The 25370-nt window shown below is 42.3% G+C and overlaps 1 protein-coding gene across 1 annotated transcript in view; it reads right to left on the bottom strand.

The window, feature by feature from the left end:
• The window catches only part of LOC126482042 (trypsin-1-like), a 54786-nt gene that overhangs the window by 7761 nt on the left and 21655 nt on the right, over positions 1 to 25370 (bottom strand). Inside the window, exons 5-6 of the mRNA XM_050106015.1 lie at positions 21630 to 21768; positions 8192 to 8305 (exon numbers count right to left, since the gene is read on the bottom strand). Of these exons, the coding sequence (XP_049961972.1) occupies positions 8192 to 8305; positions 21630 to 21768 (253 nt within the window). The remainder of the gene's footprint in view (positions 1 to 8191; positions 8306 to 21629; positions 21769 to 25370) is intronic.

Raw genomic sequence — 25370 nt, 5'->3', positions numbered from 1 at the left:
GCGGAAAAGAACATTTTAGTCTTTAACACTATTCATACTACTCGTGAGAAACAACCCCGAGTTTAACATTAAGGGTGCCGACCGAAGTGGCCGTGCGGTTAAAGGCGCTGCCGTCTGGAACCGCAAGACCGCTACGGTCGCAGGTTCGAATCCTGCCTCGGGCATGGATGTTTGTGATGTCCTTAGGTTAGTTAGGTTTAACTAGTTCTAAGTTCTAGGGGACTAATGACCTCAGCAGTTGAGTCCCATAGTGCTCAGAGCCATTTTTTAACATTAAGGGTAAAAACTGCGGCATGCTCACCAGCACTCCGATCGGAACGCAACCGTACGCACATGCACGGTCTGTGGGTGGCCTAGCTTCAGGGGGTTGTCCACTACCAGCACTGGGAAGGAATTACAAACTTGACCACCAGCCGGCTGCCCCCTCTGGTCGACCAGTGGAATCGTCCTGTTACATCCGCCCGTGGCAGTCACAGCAAGCCCTCTTTTCGAGGATGGTACTGCGACAGGCAAAGTACTTGACGATAAGATCACACTACATCTCAGAATCTGGTTCCAGCTCAGGTTTGCTGACAGGATACCACATTTCTCGGTCTCAGTCATGCTTGGGAAACTTATCCTTACCTCTCGGGTCTGCCACTATTTCCTGTTTTGCACCAGTACCACCTTTTTCCGTTCTTGTCGTGCCATTAGCATCAGGCCTCCTGTTGCATCTGGCCTTACTGTGACATTTCGGGTTTGATCTGTACTTAATGGAGCCTATGTTTTTGGCCAGGTCTCCTTGAGTATGTCTTCTTTTCTTGACTGGGGTTGTAGTCTCTGTGCTCCTTACTCTTTTTCCGTCATCGTGAATATTTCTTCTTCAGAAATTCCGTCCTCAAACTTTCTGATTCCGTTTTGTCACTCAGTATCATAATTTCACATACGCCTTGCGCCTTTCACTGGCACGTCCATTCCTGAGGATTTCCATCTCCAAGTTCATCCATTACCGGGATCTGAGTCTGTGGTCATGCGGCCGCTAGAACGTCCGTCTGCAGGGCCCTCTGTTTGTGCGATTGTCCGTTTCTGGGCTGGCTATCTCAGGGGGCCGTCCATCGCAAGGGTTGTCTGGCCTCTGGCATCGACTGCCTCCATGGCTTTGGCGAGCTGTGGGAATTTCATACGCAACCAACTCCTCAGGTGCACTGTGCTCTTTCTCCTGGCCTCTCCGGCTCCACCAGTTTCCTCATCTGAACAGGGCGCTCTATTCTTCTTTCCGTCCATGAAACCTATTCTTCCTTTTCCATGGTTTTACACGGCCTATTCAATGCTTGCTCTTTTCTGTTTCTGACTGTTCTGTGCCATCGCTGTTGCCATGATGTCCTGTCCTTCATTTGTTTCTACGAGTATTGCCCATTAAGCAATGCACCGCATTTTTTTCTCATCCGGAAACAGTGCTAAGAATGCGAAACGCTAGTATGTATTATTTGAAGTCTCCTGAGTGACCGCGCCAACTTTCTGTCACTTCCGACAGATAGCGTAGCTGCAGGGCAGTTTCAAAATGGTGTCTGTAGGTGATGTACGTTACAATTGAATTTGTCACTGCAGAGAAAGAAACTGTGGGGATTATTCACAAACGCTTGTGCAAAGTCTATGGAACACATTCTGCCGACAGAAGTACAGTTAGTCGCTGGGCACGGAGGGTGAGGCCATCAGAAGGCGGTTGGGCGGAGCTCCATCATTTGCGCAGTCGGTGAGACCATCTACGGCTGTCACACTTGACATGTTCCAGCGAACTGGTGTTATCATTTGCGAGGATAGACGCGTTACAGCTCGGCAGTTGGAGCTGCATCTGTCAGTCGGCAAAGGAAGTTCACACAGTGAAGCACTGGCTCCGCAACCATGACAAGAATTGGTACCGACAGGGCATACACCCTCTTATTTTGCGATTGAGCATGGCAATAGAACGGGATGGAGATTACGTGGAAAAATAGAAAGTGCAGATAAAACGCCATTCTTTCGTGTGTGTCATTCTCATTATGTTCAATAAAGAATAGTTGAAGACAAAATTCGGTGCATTACTTTCTGGGCAAGCCCCGTACTTTTCAGTTGAGCCTTCCCTTCCTCTTCACTGTTCGTCACCGTGACAGTGCCTTCTCCGACGTCTGAATGGTGTTGTCTCTCAACCTCGGTTCAGGTTCTTGGGTCTGTACCGCAGACACATTCCTTGTCATCCAGTTGAGGCACCACTCTCGTGTGAACATACATCGATACCACACCTTCGGGCTTCGAGTGGGTGCTGCCATCTTTCTCTCTCGCCAGCGGAGGGAGGGAGTATAGGCTATGTAGCACGAACTCAATGACTTTACTACTTCTTTCTCCAAGGTGAAAGGATCTTTGGATGCTAGCATGTTGTACCTGCACCTACACACTGACTGCACTGCAACCACTGAGGGAATTGGTACGGTGGTTAGCACACTGGACTCGCATTCCGGATGATGGTTATTGAAATCCACATCCAACCATCCACATTTAGGTTTCCTGTGATTTCTCTAAGTCAATCCAGGCAAATGCTGGGATGATTCCTGCCCCATCCTTAAAGCAATCCAAGCTTGTATTTTGTATCTAACGACCTCGATGTCGACGGGATGATAAAGCCAAACCTTCCTGCAACCGCACACACACCCGTGTTCCTCGGGTAGCGTGGTTTCAGGTGTCTTCCACTACCAGCATCTGCAGCCCAGTTACGATGACAACAGTTTTGGGTAGCAAGCCGGCAGGAAAGCAACAATAGCAACCTTGCTTGTTATCAATGGAAAGACAGTACGCAATCTCTATACAAGCTACTCTCGCCGATTTGCGGGGTTCCAGTCGACGACGGGAGGCGCAGCCTATGTGGGAATGTTTTCGTCAGTTGGTCACATGCCAGAATTGCCCACACTGTATACCTCCACTTCAGCAGGAAGTATGTTGGCTCGCGGCCTTTGAGAAAGCTAGTCATCGTCGGGAGTCATCGCGGGCAGTTGTTTCAGCTGCTCCATGGTTCTACATTGGGTGTAACGCCCGATAAGAGCCGTCCATCACCGATCTTGGATGAACTTTTACTCTCGTTGGACACTGGCTTGCCGACGTAGGAGTTGTGCTACTTCTCACCTTGTTACGGGTTCATTTCATATGTTTCCAGTGGAGATAATCGACAGCGTTATCTCTTCCTGAAAGTCGCCTCGGAGCTGTACCCGATAATGTTATCTCCTCTTCTAACTGGATCTGTTTATTCTAACAATCTACCTAACTGCTATCATTCCTGCATATAACCTCAGCACTGGCTTACAAAAATTTCGCTGAAGTGGTTTAACGACTCGTGTAGCACCGTATCCTTTCACAAATGCTAACATTCAAGGCTGAATAAGTCTCATATCAGTGGGTTTGGTAGCGTACTACAAAACACGTTCATACGGCTTACTCTTATAACTTTGTAATATGATGCCAGACACGGAACTCAATGATATTACTTTTCTGACTTGCAATCTGTTTACAGTCCATCTTTTCTTAGGAATTAATTACATTTAAAACATATTTTAATAGACTGTTGCTTGTGGGCTGTTGATAAATTCTTCCGTGATTTTTTCTTAGGTTTCGACGTATCTTAGTAGCGTAGCAAAGTCTGTGCTTCAGAGGTGTCCCTGCAAGAGATGGTAAGCACAAAGATTCATAGGGAGGCCTACTTCAGATCGACAGAACGTTCCAACATCAAAGGGTGAATTATTCTGACTTCGTAGCTTCCAGCACCTGCAGGAGACGCACAGCTACTGCAATTTATTTAGAGTTGCATTTAAATAGTTAGTTACCGATTGTGCACATCTTACAAAATGGTGCATATAGATTATTATAGTGTGTAAAATATACAAAATACTTGATTGTTGCCGCGCGGGATTAGGCGAGCGGTGCAGTCATGGGCTGTGCGGCTGATCCTGGCGGTGGTTCGAGTCCTCCCTCGGGCATGGGTGTGTGTGTGTGTTTGTCCTTAGGATAATTTAGGTTAACTACTGTGTAAGCTTAGGGACTGGTGACCTTAGCAGTTATGTCCCATAAGATTTTACACGCATTTGAACATTTTTGAACTTGATTGTTTAGTGACACTAGTTAGACCGTGCACCTTATTTACGAGTCTGATAGCCAAGATTACCTTTATTATTATGAAAATACAGATCTTACAAGTATTGTTAACACTAAGTTGTACGACACACTACAATATCACCCTAACATCGTCTAGCACCGACCGCAACCCTCATATTGTCCTCTATTGCGCGGGGAAGAGGGTACACAAATCCCTTCAGGTGTTCTACATCCAGCCAAAATTACTCACAACTGATGAGATCCCGTGGAGCCACTAAACTGTGAGGCTGTCGCTATGTTTCCTCAGCTATTTCATACAATCCGAGGTATTTTTATGGGGTAAAGATCGGTTAGTGTAGCGGAGCAGCTGGGATGTGATAACATGCCTGAGTGTTCGTCAAAGTGAGAACGTATGCGTGCACGTCTGTGGCAAGGCTGTTGTTTTGAAAGACGAATGAGTCAACAGCACGTTCAATTATGAAGATTTAGAAGGGGATCAATACTTGAAGGATGAGAAATTTGAAATAAACGTCCTGGTTTACTCCATATGACCACAGAGCCATTTCCAACTGGAACTGCAGCCTTTAGACACAATGGTTCAAAGGGCTCATTCTGCTATTGGTGCGATATCGCCTCGCACTAACTGTGAGAGGCAAAATCTCAGTTATAAGAATCACACAACTTAAATTCTGTCAGCTGCTGGCCATTGAAGATGTATAGCTTTTGGTGCCAATGTGAACAACGAACATTTTCGAGGTATCTGACTTCAAATATCCACTGAATGCACTTCCCGCGTAACTTTCCTCAGAGATCAGTTGGATGGAACTATAATCACTGACAGCAAAAATTCCTATCGCGTTAGAAACCGATTGTCGTTGACGAAGTGTTACACCCGTGTCCGATCCTCTTCTAGAGGTGTTGGACAGTCCGTGTCGATGCACCAACAAATCGGATATCTCCTTTCACAATGTGGTCATCTACATCTATGCTCCGCAAACCATCTGACGGAGTGTGGCGAAGGGTACTTTGTGTAGTGATAGACACCCCTGGGGTTGTGAAGCAGCTGAATGGGTTGAAAATAAATAAATCGCCAGGTCCTGAATGGGATTCCAATTCGGTTTTACAGAGAGTACTCTACTGCACTGGCTCCTTACTTAGCTTGCTTTTATCGCGAAACTCTTGCCCAACGTAAAGTCCCGAGCGACTGGAAAAAAGCGCGGTTGACGTCTGTATATAAGAAGGGTAGAAGGATGGATCCTCTAAATTACAGACCAATATCCTTAACATCGGTTTGTTGCAGGATTCTCGAACATATTCTCAGTTCGAATATAATGAATTTCCTTGAGACAGGGAAGTTGCTGTCCATGCATCAGCACGGCTTTAGAAAACATCGCTCCTGCGAACCGAAACTCGCCCTTTTTTCACATGATATCTTGAGAACCATGGATGAAGGGTATCAGACGGATGCCATATTCCTTGACTTCCGGAAAGCGTTTGACTCGGTGCCCCACTGCAGACTCCTAACTAAGGTACGAGCGTATGGGATTGGTTCCGAAGTATGTGAGAGGCTCGAAGACTTCTTAAGTAATAGAACCCAGTACGTTGTCCTCGATGGTGAGTGTTCATCGGAGCTGAGGGTATCATCTGGAGTACCCCAGGGAAGTGTGGTAAGTCCGCTGTTGTTTTCTATCTACATAAATGATCTTTTGGATAGGGTGGATAGCAAAATGTGCGGCTGTTTGCTGATGATGCTGTGCTGTACGGGAAGGTGTCGTCGTTGAGTGACTGTAGGAGGATACAAGATGACTTGGACAGGATTTTTGATTGGTGTACAGAATGGCAGCTAACTCTAAATATAGATAAATGTAAATTAATGCAGATGAATAGGAAAAAGAATACTGTAACATTTGAATACTTGACACATTCACGTCGATTAGATATTTGGGCGTAGCATTGCAGAGCGATGTGAAGTGGGACAAGCATGTAATGGCAGTTGTGAGGAAGGCGGTTTGTCGTCTTCGGTTCATTGGTAGAATTTTGGGAAGATGTGGTTCATCTGTACAGGAGACCACTTATAAAACACTAATACGACCTATTCTTGAGTACTGCTCGAGCGTTTTGGATCGCTATCAGGTCGGATGGAGGGAGGACCAGAAGCAATGCAGAGGCGGGCTGCTAGATTTGTTACTGGTAGGTTTGATCATCACGCGAGTGTTACGGGAATGCTTCAGGAACTCGGGTGGGAGGGAATCTCTAGAGGAAAGGAGGCGTTCTTTTCGTGAATCACTACTGAGGAAATTTAGAGAACCAGGATTTGAGGCTGACTGCAGTACAATTTTACTGCCGCCAACTTACATTTCGCGGAAAGACCACAAAGATGAGATAAGAGAGATTAGGGCTCGTACGGAGGCATATAGGCAGTCATTTTTCCCTCGTTGTGTTTGAGAGTGGATCAGGGAGAGAAGGTGCTAGTTGTGGTAAGAGGTACCCTCCGCCACGCACCGTGTGGTGGATTGCGGAGTATGTATGTAGATGTAGATGTAGATGTACCACTGTCACGTCCCTCGTCTCCTATTACAGTCGCGAATGATGCCAAGGAAGAGCGATTTTTGGTTAGCCTCTGTGGGAGTTCGCGTCTCTAATTCTAGTTCACGTCTTCCCTTCGACCCATGTGACTCCAGTAGCTCCATACAACCGACTGTCACACACACGCCACGAGTTAAGTCAGCGGTTTAGTGTCACATAACTGCCGGGTATAAGATCTGTACCCTCCGCAGCACTCCAAAGCAACCAATGTGCTACTTAAGTGGGTCACTAGAATATTCTACAACAGCTTTACGCTTTTTCCAGTTCAACTTCGTATCAGCGCGCACAAAGAAATATCAATCCAGCTTCTTCACAGAAATTTTGTCCAGATACTGAATTTGTCGATGGTCTTTTCTCATTTGTTGTAAGAACAGAATATACTGTGACATTACAGATCTACAGATACAGCGGAATGCAACACTTGTAATTTATTGCTATATTATACTGAGAATTTCTTACATTACTGTCTCTTCAGTTGGAATATTTATAGCGCTTTCCATTTGAGAAATAAAATCACTACGCTAGTACTGATATACATACATAGTACTGAGATGCATAGATCTTTTCGGCACACTTGCTCAAATCGGTGTCCTGAAGAGAGAGAGTGTGTGTGTGTGTGGGGGGGGGGGAAGGGGAGGCGGATAGGGGGTGGGTGTTATTGAACTGTTTTCTGTAACATGAAGTTGACTTTAGCATACTGAGTTTTCATGGTATTTTTGAGCTTGTATACCTTTCTTCAGATTACAGTTTTCGTTGTGGTATGTACCCTGCGTGGCCTCCAGCTGTTTTTTTTTTTTTCAGTATCGTCACGCACTTTTAAATTTTTACGTACAAATTATATTAATTTAACTGTTTAAGCTAATAATCTTTCTAGCCCGCATAAATCTTTATCTATCACCCCATTTTAGTCGTAATGAATCTGATGAGGCTTCCCAGTGTACGCTTCATTGATGTTGGTATGGGATTCTGTGGGTCTGTGTGTGGGGGTGGGGGGGGGTTGGGGGGATAGGATTGGGGGGGGGGGGGAGCGCTCTTCACAACAGACGTCTGCCGTTGGTGAGCCTTCAGTAGCGGTTGCTTCCGCACTGGCATCCGATCGTCGTGACTGGTCACATTTCTAGGTGCCAGGGTTATATCTCGCTTTTAACCATCTGACGGAAGTTAGAGTCATGCAGATTTTCAAACACGATGGAAAGGTCAGAGAGCCTGGATCTAACCATTTACCTTTCCTTTTGCACGTCATTTACGCCGGTTTCCAGTCGAACTAAGGCCTCGTAACCAAGATGTTTACCCTCTCTAAGCTCATCATCATCATCATTAGCTGTGATAGTATTGATGAGCAGTTTGTACAGAAACTACTGTTTTTGATGCATATAATAATCTGTAGAGCAGCACGCTGAGATACGCTGCAACAGTACAGCTCATAGAAATTCATTCCGTGTTGTTCTTATGTACAGGATTTTCACTGATAATCGCGTTTTTCTGCTGTTGTGAGTTGGCGTTGGCTCACCTCTGTAGCTCCCCATCCGACCACGGTGGCTATGGTCCCGCCGGCTGTCTGCTGTCCCTGTTCCGGTAGAGGCACTGGCTGTATTCTGGGACCCAAAGTGAGAGGCTGCACCAGCTGGAATCAGTGAAAAGAATCGCTGTTGATACATTTTCCATCTTATTGTTAATTGGTGATCAGATGAAACGGATATTTGAAATATAATACATAAAATACAAACTCGTTTGGCTGTTAACCTAGTGCCAATCTGTAACAGACGGCATTAGAGAGATAGGTATTTCAAATCCCTTTAGCGTGGCAAATTGTGATTAGTGAGCATTTGTGTTTTCAATTGTGATGAAGATGACAATACGGCAAGTAGCCTGCACGTCCTGAACAGAACTTTTGGGTCCTCTGGGCTTTAAGTCCCCATCTGGCGGACTGGTTACCAACAGCAGAATCATACCATGAGTCATTGACCAGAGTTGTGGAAATCAGGCAATGATTTGACACAAAATTTGGTGTTCAGCCATATACTGGTAATAATAGTTTCTTCTATCACCAGGGTTCTAACCAGCTACATCTGAGTTGAATGTCACTGCACAAGCCCACCTTAGCAATTGGCGAAATAAAATAGGCCTTTGAAATGTATTGGGGACAATCTAGATAGGTACATCAAATTTTTACTCAGTGCCACAACTGTGGAAACGTCGTACACTCACGACTTTAACTTCTCAAAAAATTGTGGGATTGCTTCTGACCTGGAAGCTATTATTTGGGTTGGGTTATTGGCTCTACAGATGCTGAATAATGTGAATATTACCGAACTATCACTTAAATAAATCATGTTTGCAGTTATTTACAGAAAAGTCGAAGAACTGGTAGAGGTCATCCTCGGGGAAGATCAATTTGGGTACCGGAGAACTGTAGTAATACGAAAAGTATTAGGGGTTTACTGACCCTACAAATTATCTGACAAGACACGTTAAAAAGAGGCAAACGTACGTTTTTGGCAACTATAGGCTTAGAGAAACCTTTTGACAATGCTGACTGGAATACACTCTTTGAAATTACGAAAGCAGCGGGGGTGACATGTTATTTACAACTCGTACAGAAACCAGATGACAATGAAAGCAATCGGAATGCGTGAAAGAGAAACGGTGGTTGAGAAGGGAGTGAAACAAGGTTGTAACCCACCCCCGATATTATTCAGTCTGTACGCTCAGCAAGCATTAAAGAAAACCAAAGAAATTTTGGAGAAGAAATAAGTTTACCGATGAAATTGTAATCCTCTCACTGACAGCATAGGACATGGAATAGCAGTTGAACGGAGTGAACATTGTCTTGAACGGAGGATGTAAGACGAGCACCAACAAAAGCAATGGCTAATTCAATGTAGTCGAATTGGATCACGCAATGTTGAGGGAATTAGATTAGGAAATGAGACACTAAAAGAAATAGCTGAGTTTTGCTGTTTGGACAGTACAACAGAGGAGATGGCCGTGGTAGAGAGTGTATGAAACGTGCACTGGCAATGGAACGAAGTACGTTCGTGAAGAAGAGAAATTTATTGACATCGAATATAAATTTAAGTATTAGTCTGGATTGAGTTTTGTACGGAAATGAAACGTGGGTGATAAGCGGTACAGAGAAGAAGAGAATAAAAGCATCCGTAATTTGCTGCTACAGAAGAATGCTGAAGATCAGATGTGTAGATCCCACGGCCAATGAGGAGGTACTGATGACAACTGGGAAGGAAATAAACAGAGGGGATCGGTCGATAGGTCACCTACCGAGACATGAGGGAAACGCTAATTTAGTATTCGAGGGTACTGTGTATTTGGAAAGGGGAGACAGAGGGAGACGAAGGGATGAAAACAAAAAACAGGTTGAAACGAATGTTGGTTGCAGTAGTTATTCGGAGATGAAGAAGTTTGAAACGAAGAAGGTTGGACTGGACAGAGTAGCGTGAGAATGTATAAAACCATCTTCGGACTGAAGACCACAACGTCAACAATGACTATATTTCAGTGTCATTCGAATCAGTCCCATGAACCGTTCATGGTTGTAGCAGGACATGGGTTAGAAAAGAAATGGCAAACGCCGTTGTCCAATAATCAGTCCAGTTGAAGCGGCAACACAATGGATAGTTTTCGAGGAGAACGACCTGTGGCATCGCTCGGCATGCGCATCACAATATCCCGGAAAAGACCTGTCGGGTGATTGCAAGCACTTGATATAGCTAACAATTTAGGTTCTTTGCTAAATTTATTCTGGAAATATCAGCATATAAGGAGTATGACACACCTAGCCAATGAATTACAATCGGCAGCAAGAGCACCTTCAAAATTTATGACGACTTGGTTACAAATCTGAGTTTATGCCAATTGTTTCGGAAGAAGTTTAAGATAGAGATCGAAATGTGTTGATTTTTGAACCACATAAACTCACAAAATCTCTGCGCACTTCTTTTAGGAACAGTGATAAAATGTTGAAGCAACATTTTACACACGACTGCGTCTCGTTTATCGGGAAATACGTGAGGCTCACTTCCATAACCGTTAATAGTGATCGCGTGTGGGCTTTCGTCATGCCATGTACGGTGTGAACATTAATAAAACAGACAAACTACAGGAACGGTTTCCTGACTGGAAATGGAGAACAAATGTCCTGTAAAAAATGTCCTGCCAACATATGTTCGGAAATGAATCGTTACCACGGTAGATGGCACTGACGAACGGAAGTTCCTCTGACCACTTCCCCTGTGTTACTTGCGTGTTGCAGGCTGTGTGACTGACGCCGCCTACTGTAAGCAGCATGACCGGAACAAACCGAGATAGTGTTTGTGTAGGGCCAAGCAGATGTAAATGGTCGAGAAGCAGCATGACTACACCAAAACAAGTACTGTAACAGACACCAGCCACATCATGCAACATCTCAAGCCCTTTTTGGGGGTTTGTGTGATCATGAATCCTTTCAGACAGACGACTGAGCAGAGAGGCGGCGGACTGTGCATACACCAGATATTGAGGACCCAGTTCTACAGGATACTGGTGCAGCCGTCCTGCCTCTAGACCCTTTGCATCTGCTTGGCCGTACATAAACACCGTCTCGGCTTGTTTCAGACATGAATACAGGTCCATTCTTCTGCTTAAATTACGTTGCGTCATTTAAATAGCTTGCAACAAACAAGGAACAAAGAGGAAGTGGTGAGAGGAAATTTCATTCGTCAGCGCCGTGTACTGTGCAACGATCCATTTCCGGAAACATGTTCATAGGATCTTTTTTCCTCCATTTCCAGTCAGGAATTCGTCCTTCCAGTTTGTCGGCTTTATTGACATTCACCCTGCATAGCTATTCCAATGTAGAACTTTCCCTGTCTTGTAAAAACGGCTTCGTCTGAGACAACGCGAAAGCATAAGAATTGTGGTTTTCCTCACACTGCTGTATGAACCAACTTCCAAACTTCACCCTACACGAGAAGTCGGATGAGGTGGGTAGGTCTTGTTGTTCGTGGACAATTCTCAAAATATTTGTGTGGACTGTGTTCAGAACTTGTATAAAGCTCCGACTACTTTTGATACACTGACGAAAAAAAATCGCAACACCAAGAAGGAGTTGTGTGGCAAAAACGAAAATTGGTAGGCGTGTTTCTGTACCTGAAAGGTCAATTCAGACTTCGCGCTACTCGCATAAGAGTGGTTGGTGCTAGTAGCACCCCTGTGAGGATGTAAATTAGGTTTTCTTTAAATGTCGTTGGAACGGTCGTGAGCATTAGTTACCCTTGAGATCGGACGTGATGAGGCGATGTCAGTCAAGAACGACTACATGGCGACAAAGACGCCATTATCAACACCTCATTGAATTTGAAACTGGTCGTGTAATAGGACTACAAGAAGCTGCACGTTCTTTCTACGATGTTTCAGAGATTCGTGGCAGGAATGTATCCACTGTACATTACTGCTGGGATCGGTGGTCACGAGAATGTACAGTCGCAAGAAGACTGGCCTCCGGACGGCCACGTGGCACTACCGTTTGGGAAGAACCACCATGTTATGCGTATGGCTCTGGGGCATCGTACTGCTTTTGAAGCAGCAATTTGAGCAGCAGTTGGCACCACAATGATACAACGAATTGTTACAAATTGATTACTTCACGGAAAACTCCGAGCCAGAAGCCCTGAGGCGTGCGTTTCACTGACCGAAAACCATTTGTGACTTCACTGGTGCAAAGCGAGAGTTCACTGGAGGCAGGGTGAAGCTCTGTTGTATTTTCTGAAGGAAGCTGATTGTGGCCCGGTGCCAGTGGTGCCCGTCTGGTGATTAGAAGTAGGCCAGTTGAGGACCTGCACCCAACCTGTCTGCTTGCTTAGACACGTTGGAGCTCAACCTGGAGCTATGGTCTGGCGTGCAGTTTCCTATGACAGCAGGAATAGTCTCGCGGTTGTCTCACGTACCCTCGCTGAAAACTGTAGGTCACCCTGGAGATTCGACCTGTTGTGCTGCCATTCATGAACAGAATTCCGGTGGATGTTTTCCAACAGGATAACCCTCGCCCCAATATCGCTGTTGAAACTGAAGATGCTCTATAGATTTTCGACATGTTGGCTTGGCCTGCTCGATCACCACCTCCAATGGAGCACATATTGGATGTCATGGGGCAACAACTCCATCATCATCCACAAACAGCTTTAACCGTCACTCTATTGACCGACTAAGTGCAATAGGCATGGAACTACATCCCACAAACTGACACCGCCAACTGTACGACACAATACATGCACGATATTCATATCGAGTCTCCAGCCGGAACATAACGTCATCGTGACACAGTACTTCGGCGGTCGAAAAAATGTCTCTGAACACTACGGGACTTAACATTTGAGGTCATCAGTCCCCTGGAACTTAGAACTACTTAAACCTAACTAACCTAAGACATCACACACATAGATGCCCGAGGCAGGATTCGAACCTGCGACCGTAGCGGTCTCGCGGTTCCAGACTGAAGCGCCTAGAACCGTTCGGCCACACCGGCCGCCATCTTCAGATGAAAACAGCGTCCCACAAATTCGCCGGAACTGAAATCAAACAACGCGAACGTAACTGCCCTCTAGCGCAAAGTACGACAGCGCACCGGTGCTGAAAACTCGTGGAAACGATAAATCGATGTCAAACACTGTTGCTACCTTTAGACGACCGAAACAAGGACCGTTGTGTTTTAATGCCAAACAAAATAAGGTTCCTACTCTTAATTAAAGGATATCCCTTATCTCTGTTCATAATATTGTCATCCGGATTTCAATAGCGTCCTTCACTACACAGTCCCAAGAACGCGACACAGAGGCAACCAGTCGTGCAACGTATTACATCCTTCAGTATGACAAGTTCCGCAACCGCAGGTTTTTCCTTCTGTGGCGACGGTGCTCCACGCACAGATCCTCGACCGTACGAATTCAATATGGGCTTTCCCGCAATAGCAGCGAATTTTACGGACATCGGGCTTCTCAAACCCAAATCATCTTCCACTGAGGCAACCAGCGTTCTACTTTAGCTGCTGGAATGAATGCACTTTTAATATCAAATCTCTTAAACGTTCTTCCTATTTTTGAAGATACGCTTCCCGCGGAAGGTAGGAACGCGCCGATTTGCTTGTATCTTCTGCTGATTCCTTCTAGGAAACTGCTCTGAGATGATCCAGTTCTTGTGTCAAACTATTTGCATCTGAGATGGCATAAGCTCTTTTTACCAGTGTACGTAGGGCCCCTTTGCGTTGGTGACGTAGATGACGCTGCATAAAGATATCGGACCGTATGCGTGGTCTTACGATAAACACTGTGTCCTAATGTCCCACCACCCTCAAGTAGACCAAGACGCCTAAAAATGGAAGTTTTCCATCCTTTTCAACTTCCATCTTGAGTGTAATATTGAGATGCAGACAATTAAAATTATCTTGGAAACGATCCAGAGCATCTCTCCCATGTGTCCACACCATAAACGTATCGCCGACGTCTATATAAATACATGTTAGTACTAAGATCGCCGTCTTCAGTGGTGTGTCTTCAAAATCTTCCATAAACAAATTGGTGACTATGGGGGATAATGGACTCCGCATTGCCACTACGTCAGTTTATTCAAAGTATTTGTCATTAAATAAAAAATACGCCAACGTCAACAAATGGCGACAAAGCTCAGTTGTTTCTTGGTACAATTTTTCTCCAATTAACTGAAACGAATCTTCAAGAGAATTGGAAATATGACGTTCGCATTTTCCGACATGGGGAATGAGAATGGATGCTAAATACTTGGCGAAGTTGTAGGTAGACGCATCCGAACTGCTAGCAAATAAGCCGTAGAAGAAACTCTTGCTTGTCAACCTTGGCAAATCGTATAATTTCGGCGTGACTGCAGCAGCAGGTCGAAGTTTTTTAAGAAGATCGTCAAATAATGAACTCTTCTTCAAAAGTGGAAGCGTCTTGCGTTTTATACGCTCAGTTTGATGGTTCTGAAATTGTTGGTATGCCGAGTCTGCAAGTAAAAGATACATTTTGTAGAACTAATAGTCTCGAGAAAGAAGAACCATTACACTGGCCTTGTACGCTGGTAGAATTACTAAATCCTGATCTCTTGTGGACCGGATCGCGGCTTATTAAAGTGAGAAGATGTTACTTCACGGGGTTGGCACACGGCGCAACGTACGCGAGATCTCTTGCCTAAATTCATCATCTAGATCCAAGGGGTACCCTGACACCCCTTGTTTGCCCTCTGAAATGAATTCAGTGATGGGAAAATTCCTGCGTGTAGGGGCAAAATTTAATCTCTTTTCCAATACTGCCGGCGTAGCATCGTCTAATTGTTTGGTTGTGAGATTAATCACAACATGTTGACGGTGTATCCGTTAGACTGAGAAGAAAGCCGGTGAACCTTCGAAGACTGCCTACTGACTGCGTTGTATCAACCCAGTCTGATATTGACGAAAACGGACTGTCAACCTGTTCCCAGTATGCAACGGACAACAGTGCCAATACTTCCAAATGCAAACAAAATAAATCCTTCGATAAGAAATTCAGCTGTCTGAGTGTAAAACGAATGCGCTTCCTTACTAAGGCAAAACCAGCACGGTTCTTAATGTTATTGGTAACTTTTGTCCCAATGTAATGAACAGTTCTGGCAAAATGAGGTATTATACATTCTTTCCGGCTTCTCAGCAGAAAAGAGAGGGCGCTCAGAAACTTCCCCTTCTTCTTACGAAGTTTATCAAAATTCCTTACAAGTTTAAACATCGCCTTCCCGTAGAAGCTCTTTATGCGGCTCCGTAAATGTCAAGGTGACGTTATATTCCGGCTGGAGACGCAGTAGGAATATCATAAATTACCACGCCGGGGAAGTTTATGGAGCCGCAATGAAAACAGGTTTGCGTGGTCGCATTCAACATTCCAGTTGTTACACCAGTTTTTAATGTACCGGCACTTCACATTTACAATGTTAATCTCTTAAATAAGTTACCTAGACAAATATATTCCGAAATGTTATTACTCTACGTTAATTATTATTTGGCGTTGCGATTGTTTTCTGTCATTGTACATCCTCTTCCAACTCGGTGTGCTGGAATATCTCACACGGCCAATATCTTCCGTTCTAACATGAAACAGTCCGTTTTCTTGTAGGGGCGTATGCAAAGACGCAAAAGTGCTGTAATATAGTTGCTGTCGCTACAGGAATAATTGAAATTAGCGTCGCCGTGCAATGGGAATTCTAACCTACATCTACTTCTCCACAGATTCTCCTCAAGCCACCATACTGTGCGCGGAGGAGGGTACCCTGTACCACTAGTCAATTCCTTTCCGTTCCACTCGCCAATACAGCGAGGCAAAAACTACTCTCTATATGCCTCCGCATGAGACCTAATTTCTCGTATCGTATCATCATGGTCCTTACGCACAATGTATGTCGGTGGCAGTAGAATCGTTGGGCAGTCAGCTTCAAATGCCGGTTCTCTAAATTTTTTCAACAGTGTTTCTCGAAAAGAACGTCGCATTCCCTCCAGGGATTCCTATTTGAGTTCCCGAAGCATCTCCGTATCACTTAACGTGTCGCTGAAACCAGATGGTAACAAATCTAGCAGCTCGCCTCTAAATTCCACTGTTAAATGCAGAGGAGAGTGTGTATGGGTGGAAAGAGTACACTGTAGGCTTCAATGAGGGAGAAGACTTGTATGATGACGTGATAGAAGGAGAAATAAGAGTCGATGTAAAAGACATAGGGGATGCAGTATCAGAATTAGAAATTAAAAGAACTATGGAAGACTTAAGATCGAATAAGGCAGAAATAATAGATAACATTCCATCACAATTTCTAAAAGTGCTTGGGAAAGCGAAAACAGAACAACTATTCAGGTTGGTGGATAGAATATATGAATCTTGCGATACACAATCTGACCTTCGACGAAACATCATCCACACAATTCCCAAAACTGTAGAAGCCAACAAGTTCGAGAATTATCGTACGATTAACTTAACAGCTCATGCACCAAAATTGCTGACAAGAATAATATATAGAAAAACTGAAAAGAGAAGTGAAGACCTGATAGACGATGATCACTATGGCTTTAGGAAAGGTGAAGCCACCAAAAAGGCAGTTCTCGCGTTGCGGTTGATAATGAAAGCAAGACTAAAGAATAATCAAGACATGTTCTTAGGAGGTGTCCATCTGGAAAAATTATTCAACAATGTAAAATGCTCCAAGATGTTTGAATGTCTGTGAAAAATAGGGGTAATCTTTCTGGAAAAGACGGGTAATCTATAATATTTACAAGAGTCAAGAGGGAAGATTAAGAGTGGAAGAACAAGAACGAAGTGCTCGGATTAAAAAGGGTGTAAGACAAGAACGTAGTCTTTCGCCGCTACTGTTCAACCTACGCAACGAAGAAGCAATGACGTAAACGAAAGAAAGTTTCAAGAGTGTGGTTAAAATTCAAGATGAAAGGATATCAATAATAAAATTCACTCATGACATTGCTATCCTGAGTGTAAATAAGGAATTGAATTGAAGACACCTTAAACAAGAAAGACAAACAGTTAGAACTCCGATAACAGAACACTATATCATGTGGCAATTTCAGTCTTGTTATTCTTAACGTTGTGAGGGAAACCAACATCCTATTCCTAATAAGCATTATAAAAATATTTATAATATTTGCATGGAACAGAAATTTGTTAAGCAACAGGATGCCCAAAACGTACTCAAATTTCATGATAGAGTAGTTAATTTAATCCACATAGTTTTTTATAAATATGTACAGGAATTGCTAGATGAAGGTCTGAATTTCAATGTCTCCCTGCACTTAGGCAGAATAAGGTAAAAGAAATAACTGTGTACACTGAAATGGTCACTGAGCTAGCTAAAATTAACAAGTTTAACCCCGTTAATGTTGCTATCAAAACGAAAAATTCGTTGCCTACGCAGATAAAGTCAAACATCGCATCGAGTAAGGAAACTTACAACCGAAAAGTTATAGTCAGTAGGGCATACAAGGATAATGTCGCAGTCAGTTGTATCATTGAGGTTAACACGTGTCACACAAACATTAAAAAGGAACCCATAGTTCTATCTTCCTATTTTCGGATCCAGGAAAAAGATCTGTAAATAGTACTACTCCACAATAGGTTCACAAATTAAGGTGCCCAAAATGGAAAAATCTTCTAGACCTGTAGTTAGAAATACTACATCCCCAAATTACGAGATGAATCGTGTATTGAATGAGAAAACTGAAAGAGGCCTTCATTTTTGAGATCTCATAGATAATAGTTCCGAACTTGCTAGCATGTTAAAATACCTAATAACGCCAAACTTGCATTGCTGGATACAGCAACTTCTTCGGTAAAAGAGTGCCTTGATATTATAAAAATAATTTACTAACATGAGAAAGTGAATGTAGGTGAAATTATAATCGAGCTGCTAGAGATATAGTTATTCTGCAACTACTTTTCCCTTAATGGAAAAATTTATTATGACGAAGATGAGCCTGCAGTGGGCAATAGCTTCGCCGGGACTTAAGTGGATATTTTTGTCAATGATCGTGAAAATAATTTTTTTCCAAGAATTCACTGTACTATAAGAGAAAAACAGTATACTACAAGTGACACGTGGAAGACGTCCTTCTTTTATTTAATGAGGACGAGGCCGACATAAATAACTTCGCATCATTAATAAATACTATGTATCCGATAACCGGTTTTATATTGGAACTGGAGCAGAACTGTGCTATCAGTTACTTAGACTTCCCTATTACTACACGAAACAATAAGCATATATTCGGTATTTACAACATACCTACTTGTTCTGACGTAATTATTAACGCCCACTCGTCACACCCTTAGTGGTATAAAATATGTATTTTCCGTTGAATGATTCATTGCCTACTACGGCTTCCTTTACAGCAGTTTGAACCTGACATACTCAAACCAGGCCAGAATAAGACCGTTCCTTATGCCAATAGTAAACGTACAAATAAAATTAAATTTACGGCAATGACCCACAATGGTCTTGCGTCACAAAATATTGAGAAGTGCTTCCGCAGAACGGATGTTAGGATTGGTATGCAAACTAGAAACCCCCTGAAGGCATGCATACGACACCGTGTAGAGCCAAAGCTTAAATTGTGTGAGTACAGGCTCAGTTCTGTCAACTGCGACAGTCACTATATTGGCCATACAGGCCGATCTTTTGATTTACTTTTCAGAGAGCATAACTGTTATCATAATTTATCAGCTTTTGGCTCGCGTATTACCTCTGAAACACGTACGGTATAGGACATTGATCAAGGGATAGAGATATTACATTATGCTCCAGTGGGAAGATGACTTTATTTACTCGAAGAGTTAGGGATTTGTTCCACCGTGAAGAAGGCCTCAGATAAAGTTTCGAATGACCAGAAGAACTGAGTCAGAATTATTTCTTCAAAATGTTCCATAAAATGTTAAAGAGCGATCAGCCGTCGCTTATCTGCGACCGCACGTCTCTCAGAACATATGCGCTATCTGCCATCTAGCTGCGCCTGCCTGTAATACTGCTATCGGAATTCCTCCTGCTTCACCATCAGCTGTCGCCTAATCTTTCATCTCAAAATTCTATGATTAACAACACTGAAGTCCCTGCTGTTTTGGATGCTTTATATTTTATATGTCTATTCGATCTCTGGTCGTTTATTATTCACTTGCATTATTACGTTAGGTATAAATTAGACATTACGTCATTTTTAGTCGTCATTGCTATGTTCCTTTGCAGTACACATGCGAAACAATAGTGTCAATCTTTGAAAGTGCAAGCACTCCCGCGCCACCTGTCTCTCGTTTCGAGTATTTCGACTGGCCAATAGGAGTCCTTGCATAACTCAGTTAGTTTTCAAGTGTCTTTTCAGGTTGTAGGGCGTACAGTATTTTACTTTCATCCTTCACCCTGTACACAATTTATAATGATGATGACTTCGAACACCACGCAGGAACATTCTTCTTTAAGGTGCGGTATCACAGTACCCTCTCATTCTACAACTGTTGATCACATATCTTCTTTATAAAATTACAGTGACCTCTTTGGCTTGTATATTTACAGGTACGGAACAGCTGACAATTTTTGCACCAGTTGCATATACTTTTCTCGAGAAAATACCGGCTGAACTATGGCAAATAATGATTTTTTGATGCAACTTCTATTCATACAACTGGAAATTTTCCTATATTATTGTCAGTTTGCGAGATGACGTTTTTTTCTTATTTTTGCCGCTACTCTGTACTTCGATGTTTTTATCATTTGACTCTCACGTATGACATGTTTTTTATCCTCTTATTGACCTACTTAGCGCTACTTATATGTTTTTATCATTTGACTCTCAAGTATGATCCGTCTTTAACATATGGCACGTTGCCAGTTAGCTATAAAGGCAGCATCCCTGTTTGATAGTTTTCAACTATATTCTCCAGTCATTTTTATGATTTTAAAATTAGGTGGACTTAGGCACAATCTTCTTGAATTTTAGTCTTAAATTAATGCCTGTTATGTAGAATTTTCCTCCTGCAAACGGCTTGTTGCCACTCAAGGATGTAATACAGATCTTTGGCTTACATTTTTAACTTTGTGCCCTTACATAACTGCACGTAATATTGCTTTACAGTGCTTATTCCCGCTTTACCACATTTTGAATGGCGTGTTATTTTAAAAACATTAACAAATTTTGTATTACTCTGTTAAATAGATTTGTGAAATGTTCACACTCACTTTAGAAATGCCTCCACATTCATATTTTTGCTTTGCTGTTCTACATTTTTTTTTGTATTTTGCTTGACTGTGCATAATTTTCTTAAGCTACATTTCCTCCATGTGTTACAAATCTGAAGATGCTCGCAGGTAGCAATTGAAGCTAGCTGTCGCACTGTAATTGTGGTAGGAAAATTTTGGTCTAGATTTTACTTACAAAAAGAAGTATTGAATAAAGTAAAGAAGAATTATAGGTTTTTTTTGGATGGAATGAGCATTATTATGAATATAGAATACGGATTAAGAGTAAATCGAAGAAAGACGAAAGAAATGAGAAGTAACCGAATCTTATCACCATAATTGGCGACCACGAAGTAAATGAAGTTATGGAATTCTGCTACCTACACAGCAAAATAACCCATGATGGACGAAGAAAGGAGCACATAAATAGCAGACTAGCACTGGAAAAAAGGGCATTCCTGGCCAAGAGAAGTGTGCTAGTATGAAATATAGACCTTAATTTGAGGATGAAATTATTGAGAATGTATGTTCGGAGCACAGCATTGTATGGTATCGAAATACGGACAGTTGGTGACTCGATCTGTTGTGCTGCCGTTCGAGAAGAGCATTCCAGGGGATGTTTTCCAACAGGATGATGATCGCCCTCATACAGCAGTTGCAAGCCAACATCATGTACACGGTGTCGACAGGTTGCCTTGGCCCGCTCCATCACATATCTGTCTCCAATCAAGTACATATGGGACATTATGGGATGACAACTCCACTATCCCCCTCAACCAGCATTACGTACTATATATGCACATTCGCATGTTTTCATTCAACATTCTGGCGGTTACACCAGTTATTAATGCACCAGCATTTCACGTTTTCAATGGCTTATCTCTTGCTTACTTTAAACTATGATGTTGCAATGTTAATCACTTAATTGTGTTACCTAGAAAATTATTCCTGAAATTTCATTACTATATATTAATTATTATTTGGCGTAGCTATTTTTTCCGCCAGTGCAATTTCTGTTGAGGAAATACGTGCTACTAGGTATCATAACCTCATCCTATGAAAAGTCATACATCACTGAACATAAGAAATTCTTGAAATGATAACAGTTGTTGATTATTGCCGCATACTGATATTCTGCCGTACTCAGAAATATACATCATCACTTGATACGTATACAGGACTCTGGCATTTACCTTAATCAGAGCTACGTCGTTTATGTAGTCGTAATGGTAATTTTCGTGGAAGACGAATTCGCTGACGTGGATGAGTACACCAGTATCATTTCGCACACTGTTGGTACCGGCTCGGACGTCGGACACGCGGATCTCCTTCCTGAAACGGAAACAACAAGACTTCTCGGGAAACTTTACAGCTACCTAGGAAAAAGTTCCTCGGTGTTGTTGTGCTTTGTCACTTCGCATAATTACTAATCTTCCGTGAACTATGAGTGATTTAGAAATTCCATTTTTACCGATAAAAACCAATAAAAACCTAAATAACCACAAATTGTGACAGAAAAAGTAGCTCGATGAGGCAAATAAATAGTGAGATAGTACAAGACGTAACAAAATTAATTCATAGGAACAGCAGTTATCACACCAGAATTCAGTAGTTATTGAGCAGAAAGACTTGAGAAACAAGAAACTAACAGGAATGGACAATAGCTTTATCGATGTATTAAAATATGCTGGAGACGAAGTGAAGATTTATCAGTATGGAATACGTATAAGGACGAAACTCTACTAGCGGAATTTACGATAAAAAACTAGTAACACCCCCAATAAAAGAAATGGAAATGAAGTGGCCAGGCTAACATTTGGTGACCGTAGAGCGACAGCAATCTTTTCATTGCAGGAGCAACAATTTAGAGAACTGACTGACCTGGCCTTGAAACGTTAGCCAATATAACCTTGCTGTGTTAATACTGGGAACGACTTATATGTAGGGGAAACGATAGATTTTATATTCCTCGAGGTTAGTAGTGCAGCTGTTTGCTGTAATGGTGATGGAATACTGTGGTGTAAAATATTTCGCAAGTAAAAAGGTCTTCCATTCCTGAGGAAGGCGTTATCATCAGGAAAAACAAAATGGGCGTTCCTACAACCATCTACCCACTAAGCAAGCTGTGAAAGAAACTGAGCAGAAATTTGAAAAATAAAGTTCAGACAGAAAAACCACAACTTTCAGAGAGAATAACCGAAACGGTGATGTTGTCTGGGACGGCAAAGAACTTGGAATACCAGTTGAACGCAGCTGATACTATCTTGAATAGAATTTAAAAGATGACCAACAAAAGTGCAACAGTGGTAATTATGTGTAGTGGAGTTAAGCAAACCTCACCCAGCACAAAAGAACGCTATGTTAAAACACTTGTTCATCGTTCAAGAATGATATTAGACGTTGATAACCAGCCCCTTGAGCTGAGACACCTACGAACGGTCTTCAGGATCAAGAGCTACAAAGTTCATCCAAAAACTGAAGTGATTTCAGACAAGAATCAAAGTAAGACCACGGACGAGAAGCAGGAAAAGAAACTTGCATTCTTACCGTTCTGTGGCTCCGTGTCGGGAAATATAAACCGCTCGATGAAAAGACACAAGATCAAGCAAATCTTCAGACCTCCGACAAAAATCGTGCAATTATTGAGTCCAGCTAAAGATGTACCAAGTCTCAAAACAGCTGGGATTTACAAGATGCCTTGAGAATGTGGTCAGTCTAACATCGGACAAACAGTACGCACTATAGAATAACGCAGGAAGAAACAAGAAAGGTTTTATCACCCACGCTACGCCGAGAAATCCACCTTAGCTGAGCATGATTTAGAAAGCGGTAGCCGGATGAAATTTAACGACACTCCCTGACGACTTTAGGGGCTGTGAAGTTATAAAAACCATTGACACAAAAATCAGTAATAGAGACAGCGGCCTGGAGCTCAAAGCGGCATGGGATCCAGCTATCGCGTGGTTGCAGCGGATATTTCGAACGCCAAGTCATCGTATGCACACATGAGCGATGCTGCGAACATCAGTGACGTCACAGTCGGCAGCGAGTGTACGTGAAGGTGTACTGGTAGCCAAACCACTTGATGGCGTGAAAGAAGTGTCTGGCAGAAGGGTCGTGTATTGTAATCACGTGACGCGGCTGGGAACCCTAGAACTTTTTATTCAAATAGCTGAGTGGATTGTTTCAGAGGAACTCTGGTACTTGTATCGTGTCTAGTACTGCAATTGGATGCAAAAATCATTGCCTGCACCTGAAAAGCAGGGGGATGGAAGGATTAGCTGAGCAACATGAAGTAAATGTGAACGGAGCCACAAGTGCAGAAGACAAAATTCCGGTTCTTACTGGAGTCAGAGGGACATATTTTCTAAGTTAGGGTTAGCTTACAGACATAAAGTATTGAAAGAAGTTATAGCAGAACAGAACCATTATATATGTAACGATATCCAGAAAACTGAAATTTGTTTCATCAAAACATTAGGAGGTGAGAAAACAAGATAGATGAGCTTCTGTACGACTAGAAGATGTGAAAATTTCTGGGGTGTTAATGTTCTGCGCCTCTCTGAACGCCATATAGCCGCAGATATGGAGAAGTTAAGTATCAGGGATTAAACACTAGCACTAGTTTTGTGTAGAGTTGACGAGGGAAAGAGAGCTGCAAGAATTGTAAATGTTGGACAAAAAGCTGAAAATACGGAAAGAAATAGTTTTTGTGTGAAACAGAACTTTATTCTGTGGTAATTTCAGTAATCTACATATCCCCCAATACGGAACTTTCAGCTATGGGAAATCTAGATGCATTCTTGAGATAATATTTTTCTAGACTGCTCATGTTGGAACAATTTACGTGTACCCAGTTATTAATGGACTGTCTACTCATGAGGCACAATTACAGGAAATAAACAATATAGCATCATGCAACCCTGGGGCAGGTTCATAAAAATCTGTGAGTCTTATTGATGAGAATGGGATACAATTTTGTAAGAGTAAGATAAAAGAGGTATTACAGGGTGAGCTGTCTTAGAAAGAGAAGCTAATGTCAGATTCAGTTTATTCCATAGTAAATTTGTGTCCATATTTGAAAGTAGCTTTGCTAAAAATTATCCAGAAAATTCATTAAGAAAATAAATCTCATGTACGAGGAAAATACACATAAGAGTCGGAATAATCCAAGTTTCTACGTTACTTGCATACTTCAAAAATATATTATAGTATTTTAAGAAAGCCATTAAAACCTCAAGAAGTATGCACATCGTGACAGATAAATAATGCAGATAAGAAGACTGAAAGTGTGTGCCACACTGACAGACATGAGACAGGCCGGCCAATCAGCGTATAAGACACCGTAACAGTTAAACTAAATGACAATGTTGCCACTGACAATTCACAAGCTGTGAGTGCTTTTAAAAAATACTTTCTAAATGTAGCAGCAAAAATACATGGTTCAGTTGAAGGAGACAGAGAATATATTGAAAATGTCATTGCACAGAACTTTAAACAACTAGACATATCACCAGCATCCCTTACTGAAATTAACAGAATTACAAAAACTCTGAAAAACGAAAGGTGCTATGGTGTTGATGGAATTGCAAACATAACTTTGAAAAATTTTTCTAACGTAATAAATAATGTCCTTAGTGAATATAATGTAATACTGGCACATGGAACTTTTCCCAACAGTTCGAAATATGCAATTCTGAAACGTTTTCATAAAAAAAATTCCGTACTGACATCGTTTTACAAAATACTTTAAGAAGTAGTGTACTCGAGAGAAGTCTCACATTTAAGTAGAAATAATTACATAGCTTATAACAGTTCGGAATCCAAAATGGTTGCTTGGCAGATGATCCTATTTACTCTTTCACTCATGAGATATTAGAAGCCTTAAATAATAAAATATTACCAGCTGTTATTTTTTGGTGATGTCTTCAAGG

Source organism: Schistocerca serialis, chromosome 5 (genome assembly GCF_023864345.2).
Source record: "Schistocerca serialis cubense isolate TAMUIC-IGC-003099 chromosome 5, iqSchSeri2.2, whole genome shotgun sequence".
Lineage (NCBI taxonomy): Eukaryota > Metazoa > Arthropoda > Insecta > Orthoptera > Acrididae > Schistocerca > Schistocerca serialis.
This window is presented reverse-complemented; position numbering and strand designations above follow the sequence as displayed.